General features: G+C 32.8%; 4 protein-coding genes and 1 pseudogene across 5 annotated transcripts; 3 read left to right on the top strand and 2 right to left on the bottom strand.

The window, feature by feature from the left end:
* Positions 1-1,148: 1,148 nt before the first annotated feature.
* On the bottom strand, positions 1,149-3,877 carry LOC104755483 (flavin-containing monooxygenase FMO GS-OX-like 2). The gene is made up of 7 exons (XM_010477878.3): positions 2,904-3,877; positions 2,594-2,664; positions 2,334-2,486; positions 2,146-2,228; positions 1,905-2,040; positions 1,626-1,802; positions 1,149-1,524 (listed from the first exon to the last, which is right to left on the bottom strand). Exons 1-7 carry the CDS (start codon positions 3,463-3,465, stop codon positions 1,309-1,311), a joined length of 1,398 nt encoding a protein of 465 aa, XP_010476180.2. The 5' UTR covers positions 3,466-3,877; the 3' UTR covers positions 1,149-1,308.
* Positions 3,878-6,608: 2,731 nt separating this feature from the next.
* Positions 6,609-7,945, top strand: LOC109129868 (putative F-box protein At1g12190). The gene has a single exon (XM_019238848.2). The coding sequence runs from the start codon at positions 6,684-6,686 to the stop codon at positions 7,815-7,817; it is 1,134 nt and encodes a 377-aa protein (XP_019094393.1). The 5' UTR covers positions 6,609-6,683; the 3' UTR covers positions 7,818-7,945.
* A 610-nt stretch (positions 7,946-8,555) lies between these two features.
* Positions 8,556-9,818, top strand: LOC104759182 (putative F-box/kelch-repeat protein At1g12170 pseudogene; annotated as a pseudogene). The gene has a single exon (XR_015586527.1). The product of XR_015586527.1 is annotated as a putative F-box/kelch-repeat protein At1g12170 pseudogene (transcript).
* A 10,998-nt stretch (positions 9,819-20,816) lies between these two features.
* LOC147923340 (uncharacterized) lies at positions 20,817-21,988 on the top strand. The gene is made up of 2 exons (XM_087495245.1): positions 20,817-21,208; positions 21,250-21,988. Exons 1-2 carry the CDS (start codon positions 20,817-20,819, stop codon positions 21,986-21,988), a joined length of 1,131 nt encoding a protein of 376 aa, XP_087351371.1.
* A 1,485-nt stretch (positions 21,989-23,473) lies between these two features.
* Positions 23,474-24,271, bottom strand: LOC104755482 (14.7 kDa heat shock protein). The gene is made up of 2 exons (XM_010477877.2): positions 24,168-24,271; positions 23,474-24,069 (listed from the first exon to the last, which is right to left on the bottom strand). Exons 1-2 carry the CDS (start codon positions 24,211-24,213, stop codon positions 23,753-23,755), a joined length of 363 nt encoding a protein of 120 aa, XP_010476179.1. The 5' UTR covers positions 24,214-24,271; the 3' UTR covers positions 23,474-23,752.
* Positions 24,272-24,885: the final 614 nt, after the last annotated feature.

The raw sequence follows: 24,885 nt of genomic DNA, 5'->3' as shown, positions 1-24,885 counted from the left end.
AATGCTATTTTGGAAATTTATGGAATGTGTGCTATAATTGTCCATAAAACTTGATTTAGTGCTATTTTAGGGTATTTCTCTAAATTAATTAGCAGTAGCTAGCTATATGGATCGTTGTTGCTCATATATTCTCTATGTTGAATGTTTTTTCACCTGACTGATCAGAATAGCTAAGCAAGCTCCGATCGAGTTTAAAGATACGACTCCTCCACTACTAGAAGCGCAAAACTTTGGAAAAGAAGAAGAAACTCTTGATGATCAACCGCAAATTGCCAAATCCACCATTTGAGTCAGTAATTATATTTTTGGCTGCTCTCTACGACTACGTTCTCTAATTTAGTACCCGGCCCGGAATATGTTTTCTGATGTTTTGTAACTTCAAAACTTGCGATGCTTTTTTTTTGTCTTTTAAAAGACCTGTTATGCTATATGCATGTGATTTTGAGAAAACCTTTGTCATGATAATTAATGTCCCCGATGGCATTGTCTCCTTGTGTAATCGCTGGTCAAATACATGTTCATTTCACTCGTTTGCTCTGTTCTCGTCAACAAGTGCGAACCAGACATCTGTTTATTTCGCTGTTTCTCAATCATCTCCAAAAAAAAACATTTTAAACCAAGCACAATAGCTAAGGATATTCAGGGGTTAACCGATTGTTAAAATCGCCTTATAGTTGAAATGAAGAGCATTGTTACGCTTTTCGTAGGAGAGGCATCATAAGGTCATCATCTGAGGCTAGATTATGACTGCATTTTCTAGGCTAAAAGAGGAATTCTTCTCGTAGATACCTCTTAAAATATAGGAGTTGGCTAACTCAAAGACAGAGGAACTTCTTTCTTCAATAACAAATCCATAGTGATAAACTGACTGTTTATGATGATGGTTTAAGGATCCTCACAAAAAATGGATTCACTTAAATAAGGATCAGTTAAAAAATGAAACTAAAGTTAAGAAAAAAAAAGGAAATAGATTTAGTGGGTCCGTGTAACACAGCAAACAAAAGTAAGTCCCACTCATTCATAAAGCGCCACAAGCAAAGAAGTGCTAACTGATGATGTCATGCGTGATGAGTGCACAATCATGCAATGGCAAATTTGCTTCTTTTTTTTTTTTCTTCTGAAAGGCTCACCGCATTATTACTTACATATTTTTATAAAGTCATTCCAATTATTTTTGGTTTAACACTTAGTCCCCACATACATTTTTGGAAACATATCAGCCATACAAGACACACTTCCAATTACAAAACATACACATGCATCGCTTTCACATAATTAACAAAGGTCCCACGTCAATTATCAAATTTGTTAAGTTTTCAGCATCGGCAACAGTTCAGGATAGCTTGACGTAAATTTGACGAAATCATCGTATGCTTCTGCGATGAGATGATCATCGTCCCAATTATCCCTATATGTAGCGGATTGTGCATAGATTCTCTTGAAACCTATGTAAAACATTTGTTCTCTCCATTTCTCTATCCGGGGATAGTCACATTGATCCGCAAGCCAATTATCATATTCAAACTGCCACAATAATTTCACCAAAAATAAATTGTTTAGCCTCCACCGTTTGTTATCAAGATAACATTATTGCGAAAAAGTAGGGGTAAGAGATATATGTGTACCTGAGAGTCATCAGGCATCAAATGTGTATATCTTTTGGGAATTCCTGAAGATTCAAGCTTATCGTAGAACGCCTTAGTGTCTTTCATCATCTCGTCTTGTGATGGGAGAGATACTCGACCGGACAAGACCGCTGCCACCCACTTGCTTTGAAGCTCAAACATCGGAAAGGGGGAGATCTAATACATCAAGTGAAACCAAACAATGAGATTATTTGCATAAGCAACAAGATATTCACACACACAAAAATAAAAATTATACACATTTCAAAGATTATTAACCTGCCATGGTAAGCCAATGAACGAAAGGCCCGGGGCAAGAGCCGGAGGAAATACATGCTTATACAATGGTCCAACTCGATTATCATCCACGGTTACTTCACCTTTTGTGTCGACAAAGGGGAAGTAATATTTGTACCTGAAGATAGTTATAACAAGATACAAAAAGGGTCAATGAAAAACGTTTTCACATATTTGATGTGCTCTGTGTTTCAATGTTTAAGCCATATATAGTCTATCTAACCCGGTACAATGCATAATGGTATCTGCGTAAACCGTCTTTCCGTTCTCGAAAACCACCGAACCGTCTTCGCGTGCAATTTCAATCTATTGTACAATGAAATGAACGTCACCAGAAATCATTCAGTGGTTTATTATGGAGAAACTAAATCATAAAAACAATCAACATGATTCATTCATTAGCCTATATACCGTTGGGTGAAGCCATAGATTGTCATAACCGGGAAGCTTCTCATAGGTCTCCGGTGAAGTCGACCTAGACGAAACATGGACTTCTTTCGCCACCTTTGCAATATCTCTGCTTATATCAACTCCACTCGCCGAGCTTCCGATCACTATCACCACCTGGAAATTACACAACAAACAAGGAAACGATCCAAGAATTTAAAGTGAAGAGAAATGTTGATATATCACAAGATTCAATATAGTATATGACATATTTCGACAAGTACCTGATCTTTGAATTGATCAGGAACACGGTAGTTGTGACTGTGAATTTGCTTGCCTGGCCATGAATCTATTCCTGAAAATAAAAGCAAAATTATTGTTATTTTTCCCTAAAGGAAAACCTAAATCATCCCAAGAGAACTCTGTTTTTTTTTTTCTTTGAATAAAGAGAACTCTGTTTTCTATATATACTTTCTATTACTTGTAATAAATTTTAATGTATATTTTTTTTTAACCAATTCATATATCAATTAAATTAAATTCTTCTTAACTTGAACAATTGAAATACACAACTCAGGACACTTGCTTATTTACCAGCGATAAGAGCGTGACGAGGCTCTGTATAATGTCCGTTACAAACCATGATAGCGTCATATATCTCGTCGGCAACACCATCGGAGCTTCTAGACTTAACCCTCCACTTCCCTCTGCCCTCCTCCTCTGCCTCCACCGGCTCTGCCTTAACAACCTCAGTCTCGAACCTTATCATCTCCTCGATATCGAACTCTTTAGCAAAGTCTCGCAGGTAAGCAAGAACCTCAGTATGAGCCGGATGTCTTCTCGGATCCCTCGACCCGTCGTGTGGTCGGGCCGCAAAAGGGAAGTCGGTGAAACCCATGCATTCTCTGGGGATGTTGGTGCGTAGGGATTTGTAGAGGCTCGAGTGGACGACGGGTCGGGTAGGGTCGAGGCTAAGCGGGTCTGGTTCGACTTGAGAGGTGTAAGCCCACACGCCTCCGATTTGGCTCCCGCGCTCTAAGACGACTACTGAGTGGCCTTCACGGCGTAGCTCACGAGCAGCTACGAGTCCCGCGGCTCCGGCTCCGATTACTGCTACGTGGCGAGAGATGGCTGGATCAGGATGACTCGGTGCCATGTTAGGTTATTGTGAAATAATGAAGATGAAGAGATTGTGATGGTAACGAAGAGAGTGAGGTGATGGTGTTTGTTTCGATCATAACGATGTGCATTATTTATATATACGAAGAAAAAGGTGATACTAACGAACGATGACGTGTCACTTCATTGTATACAATTCTTACATAATCTCGTCTGAATATTAAATTCAGTTAAGTAGCAAGGTTCCAGCCGTGGTTATTAGATGTTTACACTCTAAAACTGATTATAAAAATTGGTGGTTTCTAAAAATAGCATAATCTATTATTGATTCTACAAGAAGTTGAAAAATTGGTTATATATCATGAAGTTTCTTATAAATATTTGCATATACATTATATGGGATTTTTACAAGAGGTATATATAGTATATAATTTCTTGTTTAGTTGATCAAGTGAATGTGCTTCCACGATAATTGATTTTAAAGGTGAAAAGAAATAATAATAAGGTTTAATTAAGTCATTGTAATTAACTCTCCTTTATTAGGTTACTTTTTAATATCCGACGAAGATTGGTTCCTACTTCTTTTAAAGTGTTGCCGAATGTATCTACCACACAACAGTGTCCCGGACCATGTGTGTACTATTCAACATGGCATACGAAAAAATAAACTTTTTTCTATTATAATATATGTATGATTAAATAAATTATAGTAGAAAGATGGATATGCATCATAAAATATTCTTACCACCATCCACATCATATTAACCAATATCATTGCTTATTTCAGATTATAGATACTAATAAGTACGTGATAGACTTGTAGATCAAATTTTCAGAAGTGAGCTTTTTTTTTTTTGAAAGAAAAGAATCAGCATTCGATCGATTTAGAAAGTCTGTGTAGAGAAAACGTAAGACTGATCTGTATATTAAATATAATATTGAAAATATATAATATATACCCAAAATTAATTTTATGGTTGGAGACTAAATATATATATTAAAATCGGTAAAAGCTGTATGGAGACGGCAAATACGAATCGACTACGCCATTTCTTTAAAAATGAAAGACGCCAAATATGAAGAAAATATCTATCAAGTTGCAAACAAAACCATTACGAAAGTAGTTTTAAAAAATGGAAACATTTTAAATTACTTTATCGACACTTTCGTCTTTTTGGACAAAACACTAACACCACAGATTATATATCAAACTTCTTGAAAGATTTACCAATTATAGGATTTAGCTTACAACAGATGTGGTTGAATTATTGTACACGACACTACTCTTTCCTTTACCTAAAACTAACTTTTTAATATATATATATATATATATATATATATATATATATATATTTTTGCATATATTAAATAATTCATACTAATTAATTTGCAATTTTGATGTCTTTTAAAATAGGTTATGCAACAACAAATATTTTTGGTGCTGTACATCTAAATATCAAAAATACATTTTTTGGTATCAATGTTAAGTTTACAATATACATTTGACTAACCCCGAGAGGCCGAGACCAAAATGTTTCCATGACGTTAAAATTTTGATGTAACAAGCGAGTTTAGCACGGATCGAAGTGATTTTTTTTTTTTTGCAGCAGATGATGTGAGATGAAGTTGCAACGTTAGTGCGAAGACGACAATTTCTCTGGTTCCAAAATAGCATATATATTGTAGCTTGGAAAAGGATGTGGATAACATATAGTCCTGGTTTGTTAGTAACCTTTTTGTTATTCATAAATTCATAATTATATTGGGGTACATTTTTTTTTCTTTCTAATTCAATAAAAAAACTTTATTCATCGATACCTTTTAAAAGATGCATAATTTGATATTACAATGATTGAACGAAGATGATAAAGCAAAAGAGAAGTCAACTTGTAAACGGGATACAACAAAGAAAAGTCGAAGTCATCTAAGGTTGGATAAACCTAGTTAAACCAAGTTGAAAGAAAGTTTCCTGCATCTAACGAGTTGAAGAGACCGGAACAGACCGATCAAGACTTGCTCTTTCACTAATGGTAGCTTGGTAATATCCGTCAAGTAGTTTTCTTAAAAACATTTATTTGTATTTGTAAGTACGATTAAATAATACATGTCCATCCAAATTCTTCGAAAGTCGAATCTATCGTTGGTCCCAGTAATCTCTAATACTAAAGGTTAGAAGGGTCCAGCAAGAAAGCAGAGACGCAGTCTTTGCAAACCGCCCTCATATATATTTGTTTCTAACATAGAATTGGAACGCATGCAGTACGTACGATAAAACAAGACAAGAATCATTGCTAGAAACCAAACTCCAGTGTATGAGAAATTTGAACTCAGTTCAGTTCTAACTTGGTGAAACCTCGATCGCAAACTTCCACAATGTCGTAATCATTAGAAAAAGTCGGATTGAGAGCAATATCTCTTGAGACATTAATATTTTAATTTTGTTATCACAAATGTTCACTAGGCACTTCAGTGGTTAGCCACGTGCACTTTTCGACGGGCCAATCAAAATATTAAGAAAAGTTAGGAAAATATTGAAAAGCATCTCTTTCTCATGAGACATCAACATCCCATTGTAAAGTAAAAAAGAAGAATTATTGAAGCCACGTAACAAAAGTTTTTTTTTTTTTTTTTTTTTTTTTGAAAAAACACGTAACAAAAGTTACTAAAGAAATTTAAAAACATGATAAATGCTTGTTTTATTGCTTAATAAATAAATAATGCACGTCGTATAAGCGAACTTTTGCCAAAGAGCCTTGCTTCTGAGAGTAGTCGCGTTGGGTCTAGTTTCACTTCTAGAAGTCGATCGAAGATACAATGTTAGTTTTTTATGAAGATCCCTTTTAAAAAAATGAAAACATATAATTTTGAAATATATGTCATGGAATAACTAAAACTTAAAATACATCTTATGCTAGATTTTCAATTTACTTATTACAGATTCTAAATTATTGAAATGACCATATATATATAATTAAAAGTATATTTATTTCTTAACTTTTTAGATACATTAATTACTACAATTGTTGTATCATACAAAAGAGATAAAACATAATATACTATGTCATATGTTGGAGAAGTTAATCCAAGTTTATTAGTTATGCTTTAAAAAATATTATAATTTTAGAGTATGTAAATTAATTCTTCTATTGTATAAAGCATTTTCCTTTTATTTTTTTTCTTAACTATATCTTCCCACCTCTTATTATATATTGTATATTATGGTTGTTTACCTTCATAGTTAAATCAAAGACCAAAATGGCGCATGTGAATCTTCCCGAGGAATTGGTGGAAGAGATACTCCATCGTTGTCCATCTCTATCTCTATCCCGATTCAGAACCGTTTCCAAAGAATGGAATACACTTTTCAACGATACGACGTTCATCCACAAGCACTTGGCTCTGATCCGTACTCAGTTCCTTTTATGGACCAATTCCAAGGTTTATTCGGTAGGTCTCAATCTCAACGATAATGATCCAAAAGTAGAGCTGCGTGAGTTGGCCTTAAATATTCCAGATTTAAGTTATCATAGGACAACAAACTTTCTTCCTTGCAATGACTTATTGTTTTGTGCCTCATGGTGGTGGAACAACAAAGCGGTTGTTTGGAACCCGTCGTTGAGACAAACTAGATGTATCAAGTCGGAGGAAGAACATTTCAGGTTTGGTGGCATAGGGTACGATAGTGGTAATCCCGGAAAGGGTTATCATATATTTGGATATAGTTATCGTCGACGAAGTTTTAATGGAACTAACTCTATGTTTTATAAAAGATTTTCTATGTACAACTTTGGAAGCAATGCGTGGAAGTGTATTAATGATGTTTCAGAAGAAGAGACTTTCATAGAAGGATCAGATTCATTAGATAACAATGTGTCTTTGAATGGAAATTTGTATTGGGCTGCTTCTGACTTCACGGTTGATAAATATGTTATCCAAAGTTTCGATTTTTCTAAAGAGATATTAAAAATCTTTTGCGTTCTGCCGTGGAAGAAGAAATATTCTGATATTCCAGTCCTCTCAGTTTTTAGGGGAGATCGACTTTCAGTATTAAATAAATTTAAAGGAACAAATGACATCGAGATTTGGGTGACAAAGAACAAGATTAACGAAGATGTGGAGAATGTGGTGTGGATGATGTTCATGACAATTTCAATACCCATTTATAAGGGCTCTAGTCCAAGTTACTTCATCAATGACATCTACGAAAAGAGACTCGTCATGTGTTGTAGTGACGAAAGTGGAAAGGGTTGCATTTATATTGTCAGTGGCCATGCGAGGAAGAAGATTCAAATAGATTTTGATGTTAGTGAGTTTAGTCATTGTTTCTATGATCCTAGTTTAATTCCTATTCCCTGCGAGGGTTCAGATCAAGAGACAGACAATAATTAGAAGTTTTTTTTTTTTGGTTATATATTTGCTTATTGGGTTTCTTTCATCTTTTCAAGAAACTCTAATAATTATATATGACATAAATTTTATTAAGAAAATGTATATATAATTTAATTTGATGGTGTGTTTTGAAAAATGGTCCATCAAAAATGGTGCTTCATGAATTTCTTCAACAAAAAGGTTACACGTTTTAATTTGTTTTCCAAATACACAATAAAAACCAAAATCCACAATGTAACAAATTTACTTTATAGTATGACACATTAGAAGAATGTGAAATCACAACTATATATTAAAACAGATCTCATCCTAATATTTAATATATTTTACTTAATTAGTTGTAAATTTTAAAGTTTATTATCATAAAACTAAAACCATACTTAAAAGTTTATTTAGTTTATGAAACATTAAATTAGATTGATTTCTTAGTTTATCTAAAAACTTACATTAATTGCTAACATTATGTATCTTAAAAGAGATAAGACAATACTATGTCTAATGCTTGGGAAGATAATCCAAGTTTTAACACATAATATGTTTTTAGTGTATGTGATTTAATTCTTGTTTATAGTTAATCTATATTATATCTATATGTCAATTACATTAAAGTAGCTAGATTATTTCAACTTTACATTAATTGCTACAACTATATTATGAAGATGTAAGATATATATTATGTCTTATTTTGGAGAAGGTAAATCTAGCTTAATTTGTAAGATGTAAGATTATATTCTTTAATTAAATTTTTTTTTCCTAGTTAACTTTTTTTCTTTATAATTTATATATTGCATATTATGTTGTTAGCTTCATGGTTACAATGAAAACCAAATGATGCATGTACAACTTCCATGGGAATTGGTAGAAGAAATACTCTATCGTATTCCGCTTCTATCTGTAATCCGATTCAAAATCGTTTGCAAACAATGGTACACACTTTTTAAAAGCAAATCATTCATCAACAACTACTCGGTGCATGTACGTCCTCAATTTTTCATATGGACGGATTCCAAGATGTATTCGGTAAGCGTCAATCTCAGCAATGATCCAAAGATAAGGATGCATGAATTACCTTTAGATATTCCTTATTTTAATAATGCCTTGCGTACAAACTTCCTTCATTGTGATGGCTTATTGTTTTGTGAGTCGTGGTCATGGAAAAATAAAGCTGCGATTTGGAACCCGTGGTTAAGACAAGCTAGATGGATCGAGGGTAAAGACAAACGATTCGTGTTTCGTGGCATAGGATATGATAGTGGTAAACCTGAAAAGGTTTACAACATCTTGGGTTCAAATAATGAGAGAAAAGCTTATATCTACGAGTTAGAAAATAATAAGTGGAAGTGTACAAATTTTTCTCCTAAAGTACGTATCCGCAAAGGTGCTGATGTGTCTTTGAATGGAAATTTATATTGGGCTGATTTTGATTATAACACCGATAAATATCTTATCAAAAGTTTCGATTTTTCGAAAGAAGTGTTTAAAGTTTTTTGTGTTCTACCGTGGAATAAGAACTCTTACAATTTGCCAGCCCTCTCAACTTTTAAGAAAGATAGGCTTTCAGTGTTAAAAAGAATCATTGGAGCAAATAATATAATTGAGGTTTGGGTGACAAAAAACAAGATTAATAATGACGATGGGGAGCATGTAACGTGGATAAACTTCATGACGGTTTCTATACCTATTTCTATGGACTTTCCTCCAAGTTACTTCATCGATAATGTTTACAAAAAGAGTCTTGTCATCTGTTGTAAGGATAAAAATAAACAGCTTTGCATTTATATTGTGAGGGGCAATGCCTTGACGAAGATTCAAATAGACGTTGAGGCTAAACATTATATTAATCATTGTTCCTATGTTTCCAGTTTGACACCCATTCCTGGAAAGAGTTCAGATTTTCAAGAACAAAAATATTAATATTTATTATTATGGACTGCTTGTTGTTTTTTCAACCAGTTATATAAATTGATTTAAAATTATTGTCTTTTTACAAATATATATATATATAATATTTTTGTTGAAATAATAATATATATTTAAAAAATATCATAAAGAGACATATGACTTTAAACCAAAAAAAAGAAAATATGAATTAAAGAGCGGATGTTTACTTGAATAGAAGAAAAAGTAATAACATGTCGTTATATAAGGTCTAATTCATTAAACTAGCAATGTAGGTAATATTGTCTTACAAGTTACATCTATGTGACATGGGGTGTTTTGTTATAATATACATAAACTATAAGCAAAAAGACTCATTTGAGCGCAATTTTCATTTTAATATACTTAAAAAAATTCTTTTGTAACGAATTTGCTATAGAAATGTGAAAAAATGCTATAGAAATGTGAAGAATCTGTGAGGAAAGATATTTCTTATTTCTGATTTTTCGCTCTTGAGGTTTACAATGTTTCACATCGTCTATTTATACGAGGATTGAAACATTGCTAAACCTAGTTCTCATTGACACATGTCATCTTCATAGAGGAGGTTGAGAGCATTGAAGGCATTCTTTGTCTCTATCTGAGAGCTTTGGGACAGCTCACATCCTCTGCTCTTGCAACAGCTTGGAGGTATGAAGATTCCTCTGCAATGTCAGATTCCTCTGCAACGTCCTCTTCTTGTCTTCAGATGACCGTTGTCTCATATTAGGTTTGTTGGGCTTCACTGATTGAATGTTATTGGGCTTTAGCTTTGTTTGGTCCACTTTCTTGGTTTTGAAAGTCTGTGCTTCAAAAGGAGAGTTTTGTTTCTCCTTTATACTCCCCTACAAATTTAGTGTGGGTGGTGTATCCACACCAAGTTTGTATCGCAACGAGGCAAACGGAGCATGTGGAAGCGGCTTCGTGAATATATCGGCCGGTTATTGATTTGCAGTTGAAATAATAGCTTTGAGAAATCACAACTTCATCCTCCGATTTAAATGTCTCGAGCATTGGATTCCCTTGAGGACCGGTTAGAAAATGTGTATATCTCTTAGGGATCCCCAAATCTTCAAGCTTTGCGTAGAAATCTATAGCTTCTTCCATCATCTTATTCTCTGAAGGAAGCTTAGCCCGTCCCGACAGACCTGAAGCAATCCACTTGCTCTGGATTTCAAACATAAAGAACTGAAGCCCCTAGATTATAAGAAGTTAAAGTACAAAGATCAAACCAAGTAATGAGCCCAAAGTCAATATCAACCCACTTGTTAGAAGATCTAAACTAAGACATTATACCATCATGTATAACAAACACGTGACCATAGCTTCAAAGATAACAAAAGATTTTCAAATATTATTCTAACGTTCTTCTCTTATAAAAGTGTATATTTCAACATTATCCAAACATTCTAAATCTCTTAAAATCTAATTACTATCTAACATGTAGTAGTAATACTAACCATGAAAGGTAAACCAACAAAGGAGATCCTATGGAAAGCTATGCGTGGAGCCCTACCTCTAACATGTTGTATGTAAATTGTTGGGCTTTCCAAGCCCAAGCCAACTCTTCTATTAGTATGATATTGTCCGCTTTGGGCCCAGGTGGCAAAGTCCGCACGGATTTTTTATTGGGCTCCTTCCCAAAAGGCCTCATACTAATTGGAGTTGGTCTTGGCTTATATACTAGAAACTTATTTTCTAATCTTCAGATGTGGAACATTGTTTGTATCCCAACAAACCTCCCCTCAAACTATGTATCACGATACTTTGGCCTCCCATTCAGCGAAACCCAGATACCTAGGCTCCGGTACCCCTTTTTATTCCTGAAGTATTCTTGAGACACACTTAATTATGTCATTTTTTTGAGAGATCTCCCACACCGAACACAGAGCCCACACCCACTCCCCTAGGTCCATTTTCGACCTAGGCTCTGATACCAATTGTTGGGCTTTCCAAGCCCAAGCCAACTCTTCTATTAGTATGATATTGTCCGCTTTGGCCCCAGGTGGCAAAGCCCGCACGGATTTCTTATTGGGCTCCTTCCCAAAAGGTCTCGTACTAATTGGAGTTGATCTTGACTTATATACTAGAAACTTATTTTCTAATCTTCAGATGTGGGACATTGTTTGTATCCCAACATAAATCAACCATTAATTACATACTAATCCTATGGAAAGCTATACGTGGAGCCCTACCTCTAGGGACAAACTTGAAACACCGAAACATCAACCTGAATGCCCAATGTCCTTTCTGCGGGGAGGATGAGACTTGTCTCCATCTCTTCGTCAAATGCCCTTTTGCAAAACAGATCTGGGACTCAGCCCCATTCAAGAACCCCCCTGATCCAAGCCACATATCCTCTTTCCGAGCCCTGGTTGAACTCACCAAAAACCTCATGTGTCTCCCCCCCTTGCGGCATCAGCCAAGGACCTCTCACCCCTTGGATTGTGTGGTCGATTTGGCGCCAGGAACAAAAGAATCTTTAATGAGAAACGCCTGCAACCAGCCGAAGTATTATCACAAGCCATAGATGCGGCTCGAGAATGGAACCAGGCACAATTGATCTCCCCAATGACCCAAACCATGAAGTCTCTAACCTCTGATCGCAGATCTGATCCGGGAAATTTTTTTTTTTAAAGCTGATCCCGAAGAGAGAACACCACAAGGGGAACTTCATTGTATAGTAACGTGTCTTTGAATGGAATATGTATTGGACTACTTATAGCCTAGAGACCGGTGAATATATTATCAAAAGTTTACACTTTTCGAAAGAGATATTCAAAATATATTGTGTTCTACCGGGGAAGATTGATTCTTTTAATTATCCTATCCTCTCTGTTTTTAGTGGGGTTCAGCTATCAGTGTTACATACATTCATAAAGCCATATGACATCGAGATTTGGGTGACAAATAACAAGATTAATGAGGATGTGGAGAATGTAGTGTGGTTGAAGTTCATGACAGTTTCAAGACCTATTACTAAGGATTATTATCCAAGTTACTTCATCGATAATGTCTAAGGAAAAAGACTCGTCATGTGTTGTGGGGACGAAAATGGCAAGGCTTGCATTTATATTTTCAGGGGTGATACGTCCAAGAAGATTCAAATAGGTTTTGATTCTAATCACCTTAGTCATTGTGTCTATGGTCCCAATATAGGTCCAATTCCTTCAGAGAGTTCGGATCAAGCGACGAAGAAAAATTAATTAGAACTTCTTTGGTTATATTATATGGGCTTGCTTGTAATTGGTTTTGTGGTTAGTGAGTTAAGACATCGTCCATATGCTCCTATTTTGATCTCAAATCCTTCGGATCATGAGAAGAACAATTTTAAGAGTTTGAAAAAGTTCTTTTTTTATTCGATTCGTGTGTGCATTTTTTATAATAATATTTATTTACATTATTATAAAAATTATAATTACTATTTTATAAAATTATATAAAACAAAAATAATATAGTAAATTACTAATTCTGATATGAAAATAAATGGAATTACTAATTTTTGTAAAATATATTACTTTTTTTTTTTTGATCAAAGAGGTGTTACCATTTTATTAGATAGAAAGTAACATACAAGACATGAATTGTTTAAAGTACAACATAGGATAAGCTAAACCAAAGCATAGTTGTTTCAGTGATGAGGAGATGAGCATATAATAGCGCAACAAAAGATAAACGATTTGAATCATTCGAATGATTGCTTCCATCCATAGGTCTAAATACTTTTTAAATATATATCATCAATAGTTCAAGAACCGTGTATATTTTTGGACATTCTAGTACAATGATATAAACGATTACAACCAAACATGTGAACTGCATGGAATCTTGTAAAGATTCATAAACTCAATAGAGATCTATGTTCATGCATGTGGTCCGGTTGTTGATAAAAATGAAAGCTCAGTAAGGCTAAGACTGACTTACAAATGTGGAAACTATAACAAACTCCTAATATATAACTTAAATTCAAATAGTGCAGATGGTGGGGTACGTAATGTAATGTAACTTAAATTCCACAAACATGACGATGATCAAATAAATCATTTTTAGTCAACAATATATACACGCAAAGTCGCAAATCACAAAATCATTGTTATAATAAAAATGGAAAATATTATGTTTATTTTTTTGAAAAACATTTTTTTGTTGTTGTTGTTGTTAAAGTTTATAAATGATGTTTAAATGCAAGTGTATACAAATCATGCATCTTATTTAACTTTTTTTTTAGAAAGATATATCTACTAATGAATTGAAATAGTTCTAAACTTGGGAGATAAAATAACCTTTCTTACATAACAATTAATCTGTACAACTTTATTTTCCTTTGTTAAGTCTTCTACAAAATAATGGAAATGATATTCCACGTATTACCCAAGCTAGCTAGACCAAAATATAATCTTACCCCATTATGAAAGAAGAAGAAGAGGAAGAAGGAAAAAAAATAAAAAATAAGAGAGAGGGCATAATTCGAGTTTTGAGTTTGTGTCACTCGAAAGTCAGAAACCAATCTTTTTGTTTGTTTGTTATCTTAGTAAAAAAGTGAAAGTTACTTTTGATTCTTTTTCATATGTTCATGACTCATCATCAATACAATAAAAGTACTATGTTTCTCTCCAGGGCTTGACACATCAGCTTTGTTATTCAAGTAGGAGCTGACACCTCAGTTAAAACAGGTAACCAATGAAAACATTTTAATTAATACAGCTCACCTGATTTTACACATATGTGGACTAAATAGAAGAGAACCGAACCGAACCGAAGGTGAGAGTGTTTTTATTTCTCCTGGATTTCTTTACTTACGGTTCGGTTTGGAAGCATACAACAGAGGAACTCGAAGCGTTAATTTTTTTGTCAAATCACTTGAATCATAGTGCAATTACTTTAGATCTAAGTAAAATCCATGCAAATATATGTGTTTTGAGGTTAATCTGAGAAAAAATTATATGCGGCGCTGCAACCTAAAAAACTAACGAAGAAGAAAAGCAATAAGGGTTTTTTTTTGTTTGTTACTTACACGTGGCCTATATTATTTTAATTAAAAACTGATTATTGAGCTGTTTTTTTCTGGACCTTTCGTTTGAGCTTTTTGTTTAGCTAACAAGGATGTCTTTTTTTGCTTATGTATTAGCCTAGGTAATGTCTCGCACAAATGAGCGGATTGTTGTATAATAAAATATGTTAATTAATATAAATTTATTTGATAATCATAAAAAAACTTAACAAATCAATTTAAATGTCATTAATATTTTTTACACTTTTATTTATTCAAATCATACAATATCAAAATATATAACTTATTTAAAATAATCATATATACATTATACATATCTCTTAAAGTAATTTTTTTTTTATTTTTCAACTTTGATAATAATTTTCATTAGTATTTTTGAGCATTTGAGATAATAAAATATTATGAATAAAAAAACAAAATTTTACTATGTGAATTAAATATATAATTTAAGTTTTTCATATAAACTAACACATAACCTAAAGTATTTAATAATTAAAAACTAAACTAATTTGAAAGTAAAAAAAAAAATATTTCCTATAAAATCATATGAAGTGCAATCAAAGTTTTAAGATACAATTTTTTATATATTCCTCTTAGTTTAAGATATATTGCTAGGTTTAGTTATAATTTTTAATCCTTGTGATAAAAGATAGATAGAAAAGGAAAACTTAATGTTTTTGTTATATAGAAAAATCTTTAAAGTACATATTTGAATTAAATTAAAATAGTGATTTTTATATAATTATATGTTAAATCCCAAACTGAATATAATGATTATTATTCTAAAATAAATGTATTACAATTTTGTTTGATGTAAGTGAGAGTTAAAAAAAATTGATTTGATAATTATATTACAATTTTTTATATTCCCCTTAATTTAAGTTATATTGCTAGGCTTAGTTTTAATTTTTTATCCTTATAGTAAAAGCTAGAAAGAAAATAAATATCAAATTGGTTTTTATATAGCAAAATCCTTACAGTACATATTTAAATTAAATTTTAAAATAATGATTTTTATATAATTATATGTTGAATCACAAACTAAAATATATTTATTACAATTTTGTTGGAGGTAAGAGAGAGGTAGGAAAAATTGATTTGATAATTATATTACAAAAATTTCTTTCATGAGAACATATCAAATTTTAAGAATAAAATAAATATACATGAATTTGTAAGAACTAATCAAACATCTAAAGTAAAGAATTAAAATGTTTTCTTTAGCTTGATTCCCTTATTATGAGATGGTTATAACCAAAATATTATTATGGTCATCAAAATTTTATTATACCTATTAGAATACATATGTATTTTAAATCAAAATAATATAAGAAAACAAAGAAGAAAAGAAGAAGTACATAAAACAAATAAACAATAAAATTCAAAACAATGTAAAATATATAGTAAAATAAAAATATAATCAAACTCTTAATTGGGTTTTTTCAACCTATGCAAGAACATTATAAAAAAAAAAAGGAAAATATTTAGGATTTGGGATATGGTGGAGGAAGATGTGAGAATGGTTATTTATAGTATAAAAATTGATATAAGTTACATTTTTAAAATAATTAAATTGGAAGAGTTACAATTATAATTAATAGTGTGTTTAAATGAAAATGAATGGAGGATTAAAAGTCAATTCACAATTTATGTAATTTCAGTTGCAATTTAGTAGTAAATAATGAATTTATAGTATGCATTAATGTATATGATTAATTGTGTTGTTTAATTAAAAACAAATATTAAATTTATAAAAATTAAATGAAAATCAACCAATAAGGAGAGACCAAAACCTTACTTTTATGTATATGATTTCGGCTTTGTGTAATATATTTGATATCAATAAAACTTAGTGTTAACAAGAGATGGGAACAAAAAAATCTACATTTAAATTAATGAGATAAAGATATATATGGCATACCCTACAATTTAAGATATGATATTTTGAATTATTCATAACTATACAATTAAATTATACAAAAACATATTATATATATATATATATACGCGTACGCTAATTTTTAAAAAGATTGCGTGAAAAAAAAAAACACTAAGAATCCAAATATGTTTTAGAGATTATATTTGGAGATTAAAATTGAGGATGGAGAAAAGAGGAAAGAGGAGGCTTATGAGTGGGTTTATTTACAAGTTGCGGAGGAGATAATCAAGGAAAAGGTTGTGAGTACATTGCATCAAGCTTCGGAGTTCGAAGCATCACTGGACCGAGTTGATTTATCTGGTCGGAAACTGATTGCTCCTTGAAGCATTTGCAAAAATTCAAAGTCTCCTTGTCCCGAATCTCTACAACAATCAACTTGAGATATGTTCTAAATAAAATAAAATAAATTGTGACATATGATCAAGTCTGTTAGTGTCATGATATTTTATGTGTCAAAGATGTAAACTTTTGCTTTTGATTTGTAATTTTACGTAATTTTTTTTTTTTTTACTTTTGCATATATTCTTTAGCTTTTTGATCGGTTCTTGTCAAAATATAAACTTTATATGGATTGTCTTTAATAAATATTATATTTTGATCAGTTTTTGTGTTGATGTCTAGATTGAGATATGTTTTAAAGTGTATGTTGTTATGTCTTGTTAACACCTAAAACCTGCAACAAGAATAAAGGTCGACAAAGAGAGAAAGAGACGACATATTGATGACCAATTAAAAAAAAAAAAAAAAGACAATGTATGTGTACAATACTACAATCAATACTAAAAAGCTTGAGTATAGATTTTAATATTTTGATTTGTTTGTCAATTATTAATAAATTAATAGATTTTTTTTTTAAATGAAGCACAAGGCATATTGTTTTGCCACGTGAAATAAACATCGCCTAAATGAAATTAAACCAAACTTGACCGTAATATATACACCGAACTGGTTTAAACTTTGTTTCAACGAGAACCTTTCTCAGCAGACACCAGTAGTATTTATAATCGATGACTGATTTCAGTATATATAACCTTTATGGATTTTACTTTTACATAAGGTGAACCAGACCCCATCATCAAATTAAAAGCCCAATCATAAACCCTAAAAAGGAGATGTTAATGACAAAAGAAAATGTTTTGATGGATTTCTTTTTTGATTAAAAACATTCAATAAAGTTTCATATCCGAAGACAAAAATGGTTGGACAATTTTGAACACAACTTTGACTCATATAAGTTAATTTTTCCGAAGCGAGAAAAAACATTTTTCATTATATGTTTAATAATTAATTAACTAATCTAAAAAACATGTAAGAAAGTAGAGTTGATATAACACAATCAAACAATTTTTTTAAAACAAAATATTCTTAAAAATCTCCTTGGTGTTGATAAAAACATTAAATATCAAACACCAAAATTGATTAAATAAAACAACACAACTAACAATAATAATGGTCCTCCAATACATACTAATACAAGAAAAAATGATTTTAATTTACAGTTTCATTCCAATAATAAACTAGCAATACATAATAACAAAAACCTAAAACCGAAAATATTACCAATGAATATTGTTGAAAATTATATTAATAATAATTTTTTTTATCACAAACACATATAAAATTATCCAAAATAATAAAAATAAAACTAAATATAAAACAATCCCGCGGCATAGCGCGGGTACTATCCTAATGTTACTTAATCAAGGAGAGGTGTATAACTACGAAATCAACACAGACACAAGGGAAGAAATGGAATAAAATATATAGTTTTATTAATTATTCCATTAATATAGTTTTAAAAGAAAATGTATCGATTTCTACAAATTTAACTATTACATTTATGTACAGAAATTTGTCGTACATAAAGTTGACTTTAATTTTTTCAATTAATTATTTAATAGATTGCTTGATTTCATAGAGGAAACCTGACTTTCTTTTACGGTAGAAATATATAATTTTATTAATTATTCCATAAAACAAGCATGAGCTTTAATAATAAAACTAAACACACCAATTACGATAAAGTTAAATGAGGATCTAGAGAGAAACCATAACATCTTTCGTATATTCTAATTTTTTACTCGAGGGATATTCGTCTTCATCATCAGACTAGACTTTGCGCGCCTTTGAAAAATGAACCAGCACTCATTACCATCCCTGACAACCACCTTCTCCGTTTTCATGATGTCGTACTGGTCGGCCGGGTTAAGTCTTACGGTCCAGGTGTAATGGCGTGCGATGTCGTGGTTGAAGTGAACAGCTGGACCGTAGAACTCGAACTATCTTTTATATTTATTAAATTGTTTAAATTTTTAATTTCTTATAATTTAAAAATATGTTAAAACAAAATTTTTGTATAACACAAGATAAAAATTTTATTGTTAAAAATGACACATGTTGCGACCACATGAGCTACTAATTTTGAAAACCAATGTTTATAAAAACATTAATATTAAATACGCTATAAAATCATTTACCGATTAAAAAACTTAAGAAGATTACATTAATTTTTTATTTTGATTATATTATTTTTTATATGTTATATTAATCACTAATTTTAATACATTAAACATTTTTATACTTTAATCATTTTTTTGTATAAATTTATTTTTACTTTATAATTATAATAAATAATAATTGCATTTAAATTGCAGATATTTTCCTTATTAATTATATGTATTTTCCTATATGGTGATTAAGTTAGATGGTGGGCTTAGGTACAGATAACTAATGTATGTAACGTAAATTTCCACATACATGCATGAAGATGATCAATTAAATCATTTTTAGTCAACAATATATCACGTAAAAAACAAAATTAAAACATTACAAATATAATCTACTCAATACGAAGTGTGATATGTATAGTGTGTTTATGTTTTCAAGACAATATAAGTCATAATAGTTGATGATGATTTGTAACCACGGAGAGACGGTTGAATTAAAATTAAAATATTACGTACATAGAAAATTTACTTAATTAATAATTTTTAAAGTTCTTGGCTTCTTGCATTCTCACTTAAGTGACCCATTTATAGTTAATCTACTTTGCAATTTTTTTTTTCTCTGTGGTAAAGATTGTTTCTTTTTTTCTTTACTTTATGAACCAGTCTCTCATTGCAATACCTACACCAGAAGAAGTAAAGTCAGCATGTTTTGATATTCATCCTGACAAAGCCCCCGGACCGGATGGCTTCTCTGCGAGCTTCTTCCAATCCAACTGGAATACAGTAGGTTCAAATATTGTGCTTGAAATCCAAAGCTTCTTTCTGTCTAGCACTTTATCCACAAAAGTAAATGAGACTCATGTCAGACTCATACCTAAACTCTTGAGCCCCCAAAGAATGGCTGACTACCGCCCCATCGCTCTATGTACGCCCCATCGCAATCCGGAATGAGGCTGCACAGATCTTAGGAGTGCGACAAGCGGGGGGGCCATGGTAAATATCTTGGCTTACCGGAGCTTTTTGGTCGGAAAAAGCGAGACATGTTTAACAACATCATTGACCGGATAAAGCAACGCTCAAAAAGCTGGTCTAACAGATCCTTATCCTCTGCTGGGAAGACTACCATGCTGAAGTCGGTGCTTGCTTCAATTCCTACATATGCAATGTCTTGCTTCAAACTGCCAGGATTCCTCTGTAAAAGAATTCAATCAGCCCTCACAAGATTTTGGTGGGATGACCCGAAAGGAAACAAGAAAATGTGCTGGGTTGCTTGGAATAAAATGACAAATACTAAAAAAGATGGAGGCTTGGGCTTCAGAGATATACCTAATTTCAATGATGCGCTCCTAGCAAAGGTGAGCTGGCGGATCCTCACCAAACCAAACTGTCTCCTGGCAAGAGTTCTGCTTGGAAAGTATTGCAGGGACAGTCGCTTCTTGGACTGCACAGTATCCTCTTCTGCCTCCCATGGTTGGAAGGGGATTTGCATTGTCAGAGACCTCCTTAAAAAGCACCTGGGAAAAGCTATAGGTTCTGGATCATCTACCCGAGTGTGGTACGACCCTTGGCTGTCTCTTATCTCACCGACTACACCCGTGGGACCTCCTACTAAATAGACTCAATACCTTGTGGTCTCAGACCTAATATGCCCGGGAACTACGAACTGGAATGTGGAAAAGATCAAAATGGTATTACCTGAGGTTGAGAAGGAAATCTTGTCCATCAGACCCAGTAAATTTGGTGCAGAAGACCACTATATGTGGCTTCTAACTAAATCGGGTGAATATACAGCAAAGACTGGCTACCAGGCTGCCTCCTCAAAGCTCAACAATTCCCAATCCACCAACGATGGGCTTGAAGGATTTAACTGGGCAAATGAAATCTGGAATTGGGTGTGCCTCCCCAAGATAAAACTCTTCCTATGGAAGCTGATGAAGAACGCTTTACCTACAGGGGAAAACCTTCGCAGTCGTGGGATCAATCCGACTGCTACATGCCCTTTCTGCGGCCAGAATGAATCCCAACTCCACCTCTTCTTCCACTGCAAATTGCATCACAGATTTGGAGTCAAACCCCGGTCAAATGCCAAATACGTCCACTGGAAATTACACATATAAGAAACGGGATTGAAGCTTCCCGACACCTAACCTGCCTACCACCGACGGGGGTTAATGATGGAGCCTTTGGAGCCTGGATCTTGTGGACGATATGGACAAGTCGAAACAAGCTGCTTTTTGAGGAGAAAGCGATTCCCCCAGGCGACGCGATATCCCAAGCCATCACCCAGACCTGGGAATGGAGCCAGAACCAAATCATTACAAACTCTGTGACCCAGAACCCACCTTCCCTTAATAGCGATACTATGGATGCTAATACGATCCGGTGCTTCACGGATGCGTCATGGCGAGAAGACTCTCAGACTGCCGATTTTGGCTGGATCTTCATGGAAAACCTTCTATCACCTGAGAGATATGGACAAGCAAACTCTCATCACATCTGCTCTCCCTTAATGGCTGAAGCGATAGCGATGCTCCTAGCGATTCAACATGCATCCGATTTGGGTTATCGGAAACTTCTTTTCGCCTCTGATTCACAACAGCTGATCAAGACATTAAAGTTGGATCTTCCTTTGAAGGAGATCCATGGGATTCTCCACGATATCCTTGTAGTAGCGTCGAGTCTTCAAGAATGCTCTTTTACCTTCGTGCCCCTAGAGAAGAACCGACGAGCAGATGAACTTGCAAAGAACTTTTTGTCTTCCCTTTTGACTCTATCGAATTATCCTTTTAATTTACATGTAATCTCACCTCCGAACCGAGTCGCTGAACCGGACCGGAGTGTAACATTTTCCAATTAATCATAACGAAGTGGTTTGACAAAAAAAAAACAAAAAAGGTAAATACAAATGGTAGAAATAATAGTTTCCTTTATTCATGAAGGGCTTGCCCAATTATTTCCACCCTGTACTTATTGCTTACTCCTTCTACAGATAGATATATCTTCAAAATTCATTTACTCCAGTGTAATTTTCTCTTTATTCCAGTCTAATTAACTCCTCAAATTTTCAGATATTTTTTTAAAATTAAAAAATTTCCTGTAGATCTGAGATCATCTTTATATTCTTTGTCGTCTTCTCTCTTGTTTTTTGTTTTTTTTTTATAATCCCTTTTTCTATTTTTGTTATCTGGCCAGTAGCCACAATTGTCATCATATATCTTCAAAATTTAATTATTCCAGTGCAATTTTCTCTTTAGTTATTTTTTCATTAAAACATCTAATTAACTCTTCAAATTTTGAGATATTTGTAATTAAAAGAACAACAAGCTACTGTATCTTTTTTTTTTCCTTTTGTCATTAATTAGCACTAATTGAGTTTGAATGCGATTTTAGTTATCAGTTATTTTCCAACAACTGTTTTTCAAATGTCAAAGATTCTTTCTGTACAAATGGTAAAGCTTTAGAATTTTCTCCCACTTCCCTTCCAAAATAGAACTATTTATATACTTCGAAACGCAGCGTACGTACGCAAGTTCTATTTTTTACAAAATTCATACTCAACATAACTAAGCATTTTTAGAGACGAAGATATATATTCTCTAAAAATGTAAATTTTATATTGATGACCGGTGGATGAGTTGACCGGTGGATGAAATTCTTGGTTTTTCTTTGCGGTTAATATAAATTTTATATTGATTATATAAGATAAAACAAACAAAAGAGTTTAACACAACCATGAAAGATAAACAAGCTTGCTGGGTTAAACAGATAGCGAGACACCGATTATTTAAGGTAAATACAAATGGTAGAAATAATAGTTTCCTTTATTCATGAAGGGGTTGCCCAATTATTCCACCCTGTACTTATTGCTTACTCCTTCTACAAATAGATATATCTTCAAAATTCATTTATTCCAGTGTAATTTTCTCTTTAGTTTTTTTTTTTAATTAAAAACTTCTTAAGACCACCAAGCTCTCTCGAATGAATTCTACTCTTTCTTCCGGGTTCGAGATAAAATCAACTCCTCAAATTTTCAGATATTTTTAAAATTAAAAGATTAAGCTACTGCATGTATCTTTTTTTTTTCCTTTCGTCATTAGCACTAATTGAGTTTGAATGCGATTTTAGTTATCAATTATTTTCCAACTACTGTTTTTCAGATGTCAAAGATTCTTTCTGTACAAATGGGTTTTAGAAATTTCTCCCACTTCCCTTCCAGAAATAGAACTATTACACACTTCGAAACACTTCGAAAGTCATACTCACACAACTAAGCATTTTTAGAGACGAAACTGAGATCTAGAGAAACTAGCATTGAGTTGACCGGTGGATGAAATTCCTGGACTTTCTTTACGCTTAATATAAATTTTTTATTGATTATATAAAATAAAACAAGTAGAAGAGTTTAACACAACCATGAAAGATAAACAAGCTTGCTGGGTTAAACAGATAACGAGACACACCATATAGATGAAACCCTAACAATAGACTAGACACACCGATTATTTAAGAGAAATTAATTAACCCTGACAACACGGGATGGTACCGACCATGCAGATCTGTATTATTCTAGTTTTAATACGACGTAATGAAGCAGCAAACGTTCACTCTTCTTCTTGATTAATTAACCTTGGTGGTACTTAGGAGCGGTGACCCATAATACACCATTGCGAAACTTAATCTTAGCGTTCACCACATCGTAAATCTCTGGGTCAAATTTCACAAAGCCGAAGTATTTGCGTCCGGAGTGGTCGTTCTGGTCCATGGCTTCTTCTGGTATGGAAAATCCAAAGTGGGTTTGTGTGTATTCGTAGGTGCTGTCTGGAGGATATACTTTACAACCCGGAATATCTACTCTCGCAATGCACGAATCCTCCTTAAAAGTCCACCGGACTGGTCCCTTGCCGCCACCGTATTCTTCTATCTTCAGTTTGTAGTTTCCTGTTGTTATTAGATATAACGAACAAGATAATTTAATGAAACAAACAAAGATTGGTTATACTAGTTAGAAGCGAAAACAGATTATAAAGAAAAGGTACCATCACTGGCGGCGGAGGTGGCTGCTCTCGAGGAAGATCCACTCATTCTCGAATTAAGATGTCTTTGGAATCTTTTGATGAGTTTAAGAGTGAGTTGATTGATTTGATGCTAATGGCGATGATCATCTAGTTTCTATTTATAGACTGAAGAAGAGATTGTGATTGATCTGATGCTGTGGGTTTCACCTAACTCGTTTCACCTAACTCTCTTGTTTCGTTTCGAACCTAACTTTATAACTTCCCTCCTCTGCTAAGTTTATAACATCTAACTAACTCTTCAGATTTTCAGATATTTGTAATTAAAAGAACAACAAGCTACTGAAAGACCATATTAATATGTTATTAGGTGCATCAGCTTGACCAGATTAAACACTGTGGTGGCGATGCAGTTACGATCTTCATCTCATGCACCTTTATATACACTAATAAGCGATTATATAAAATTCTCTTTTTTGTGTTATAAAATATAATAAAATCATCCAAAAGTTTACTAATAAAACCTCATAGAATCACATTTCATTTTTTTTAAAAAAAAAAAGAAAAACTCTAAAACAAAATCACAACTACTAAAATTTCAAAATTTTAAAATATTAAAATCCTATCAAATCCTTAAAATATCAAGTTTAATATCCCCACTAAGTAAATTATAAGCATTTACTATATGAATACAAATATAAGTTGTGAAATCTCTATGACATGGAGCTATATATAAATTAAA

This window comes from Camelina sativa, chromosome 17 (genome assembly GCF_030686135.1).
Source record: "Camelina sativa cultivar CO46 ecotype springtype chromosome 17, ASM3068613v1".
NCBI lineage: Eukaryota > Viridiplantae > Streptophyta > Magnoliopsida > Brassicales > Brassicaceae > Camelina > Camelina sativa.
The sequence above is the reverse complement of the archived record's forward strand: the minus strand, read 5'-3'. Positions and strand labels throughout refer to the sequence as shown.

What these genes read in the sequence shown, in the direction of transcription:
- LOC109129868 (XM_019238848.2), top strand. Translation starts at nt 6,684, where the DNA reads ATGGCGCATGTGAATCTTCCCGAGGAATTGGTGGAAGAGATACTCCAT.
- LOC104755482 (XM_010477877.2), bottom strand. Translation starts at nt 24,213, where the DNA reads ATGAGTGGATCTTCCTCGAGAGCAGCCACCTCCGCCGCCAGTGATG. An exon ending in CACCTCCGCCGCCAGTGATG is followed by an intron (nt 24,070 to 24,167) that starts GTACCTTTTCTT and finishes TAATAACAACAG; the next exon opens with GAAACTACAAACTGAAGATA.
- LOC104755483 (XM_010477878.3), bottom strand. Translation starts at nt 3,465, where the DNA reads ATGGCACCGAGTCATCCTGATCCAGCCATCTCTCGCCACGTAGCAGTA. An exon ending in TCGTCACGCTCTTATCGCTG is followed by an intron (nt 2,665 to 2,903) that starts GTAAATAAGCAA and finishes TTTTATTTTCAG; the next exon opens with GAATAGATTCATGGCCAGGC. An exon ending in TCATTGGCTTACCATGGCAG is followed by an intron (nt 1,803 to 1,904) that starts GTTAATAATCTT and finishes TTGATGTATTAG; the next exon opens with ATCTCCCCCTTTCCGATGTT.
- LOC147923340 (XM_087495245.1), top strand. Translation starts at nt 20,817, where the DNA reads ATGGTATTACCTGAGGTTGAGAAGGAAATCTTGTCCATCAGACCCAGT. An exon ending in AGATTTGGAGTCAAACCCCG is followed by an intron (nt 21,209 to 21,249) that starts GTCAAATGCCAA and finishes TACACATATAAG; the next exon opens with AAACGGGATTGAAGCTTCCC.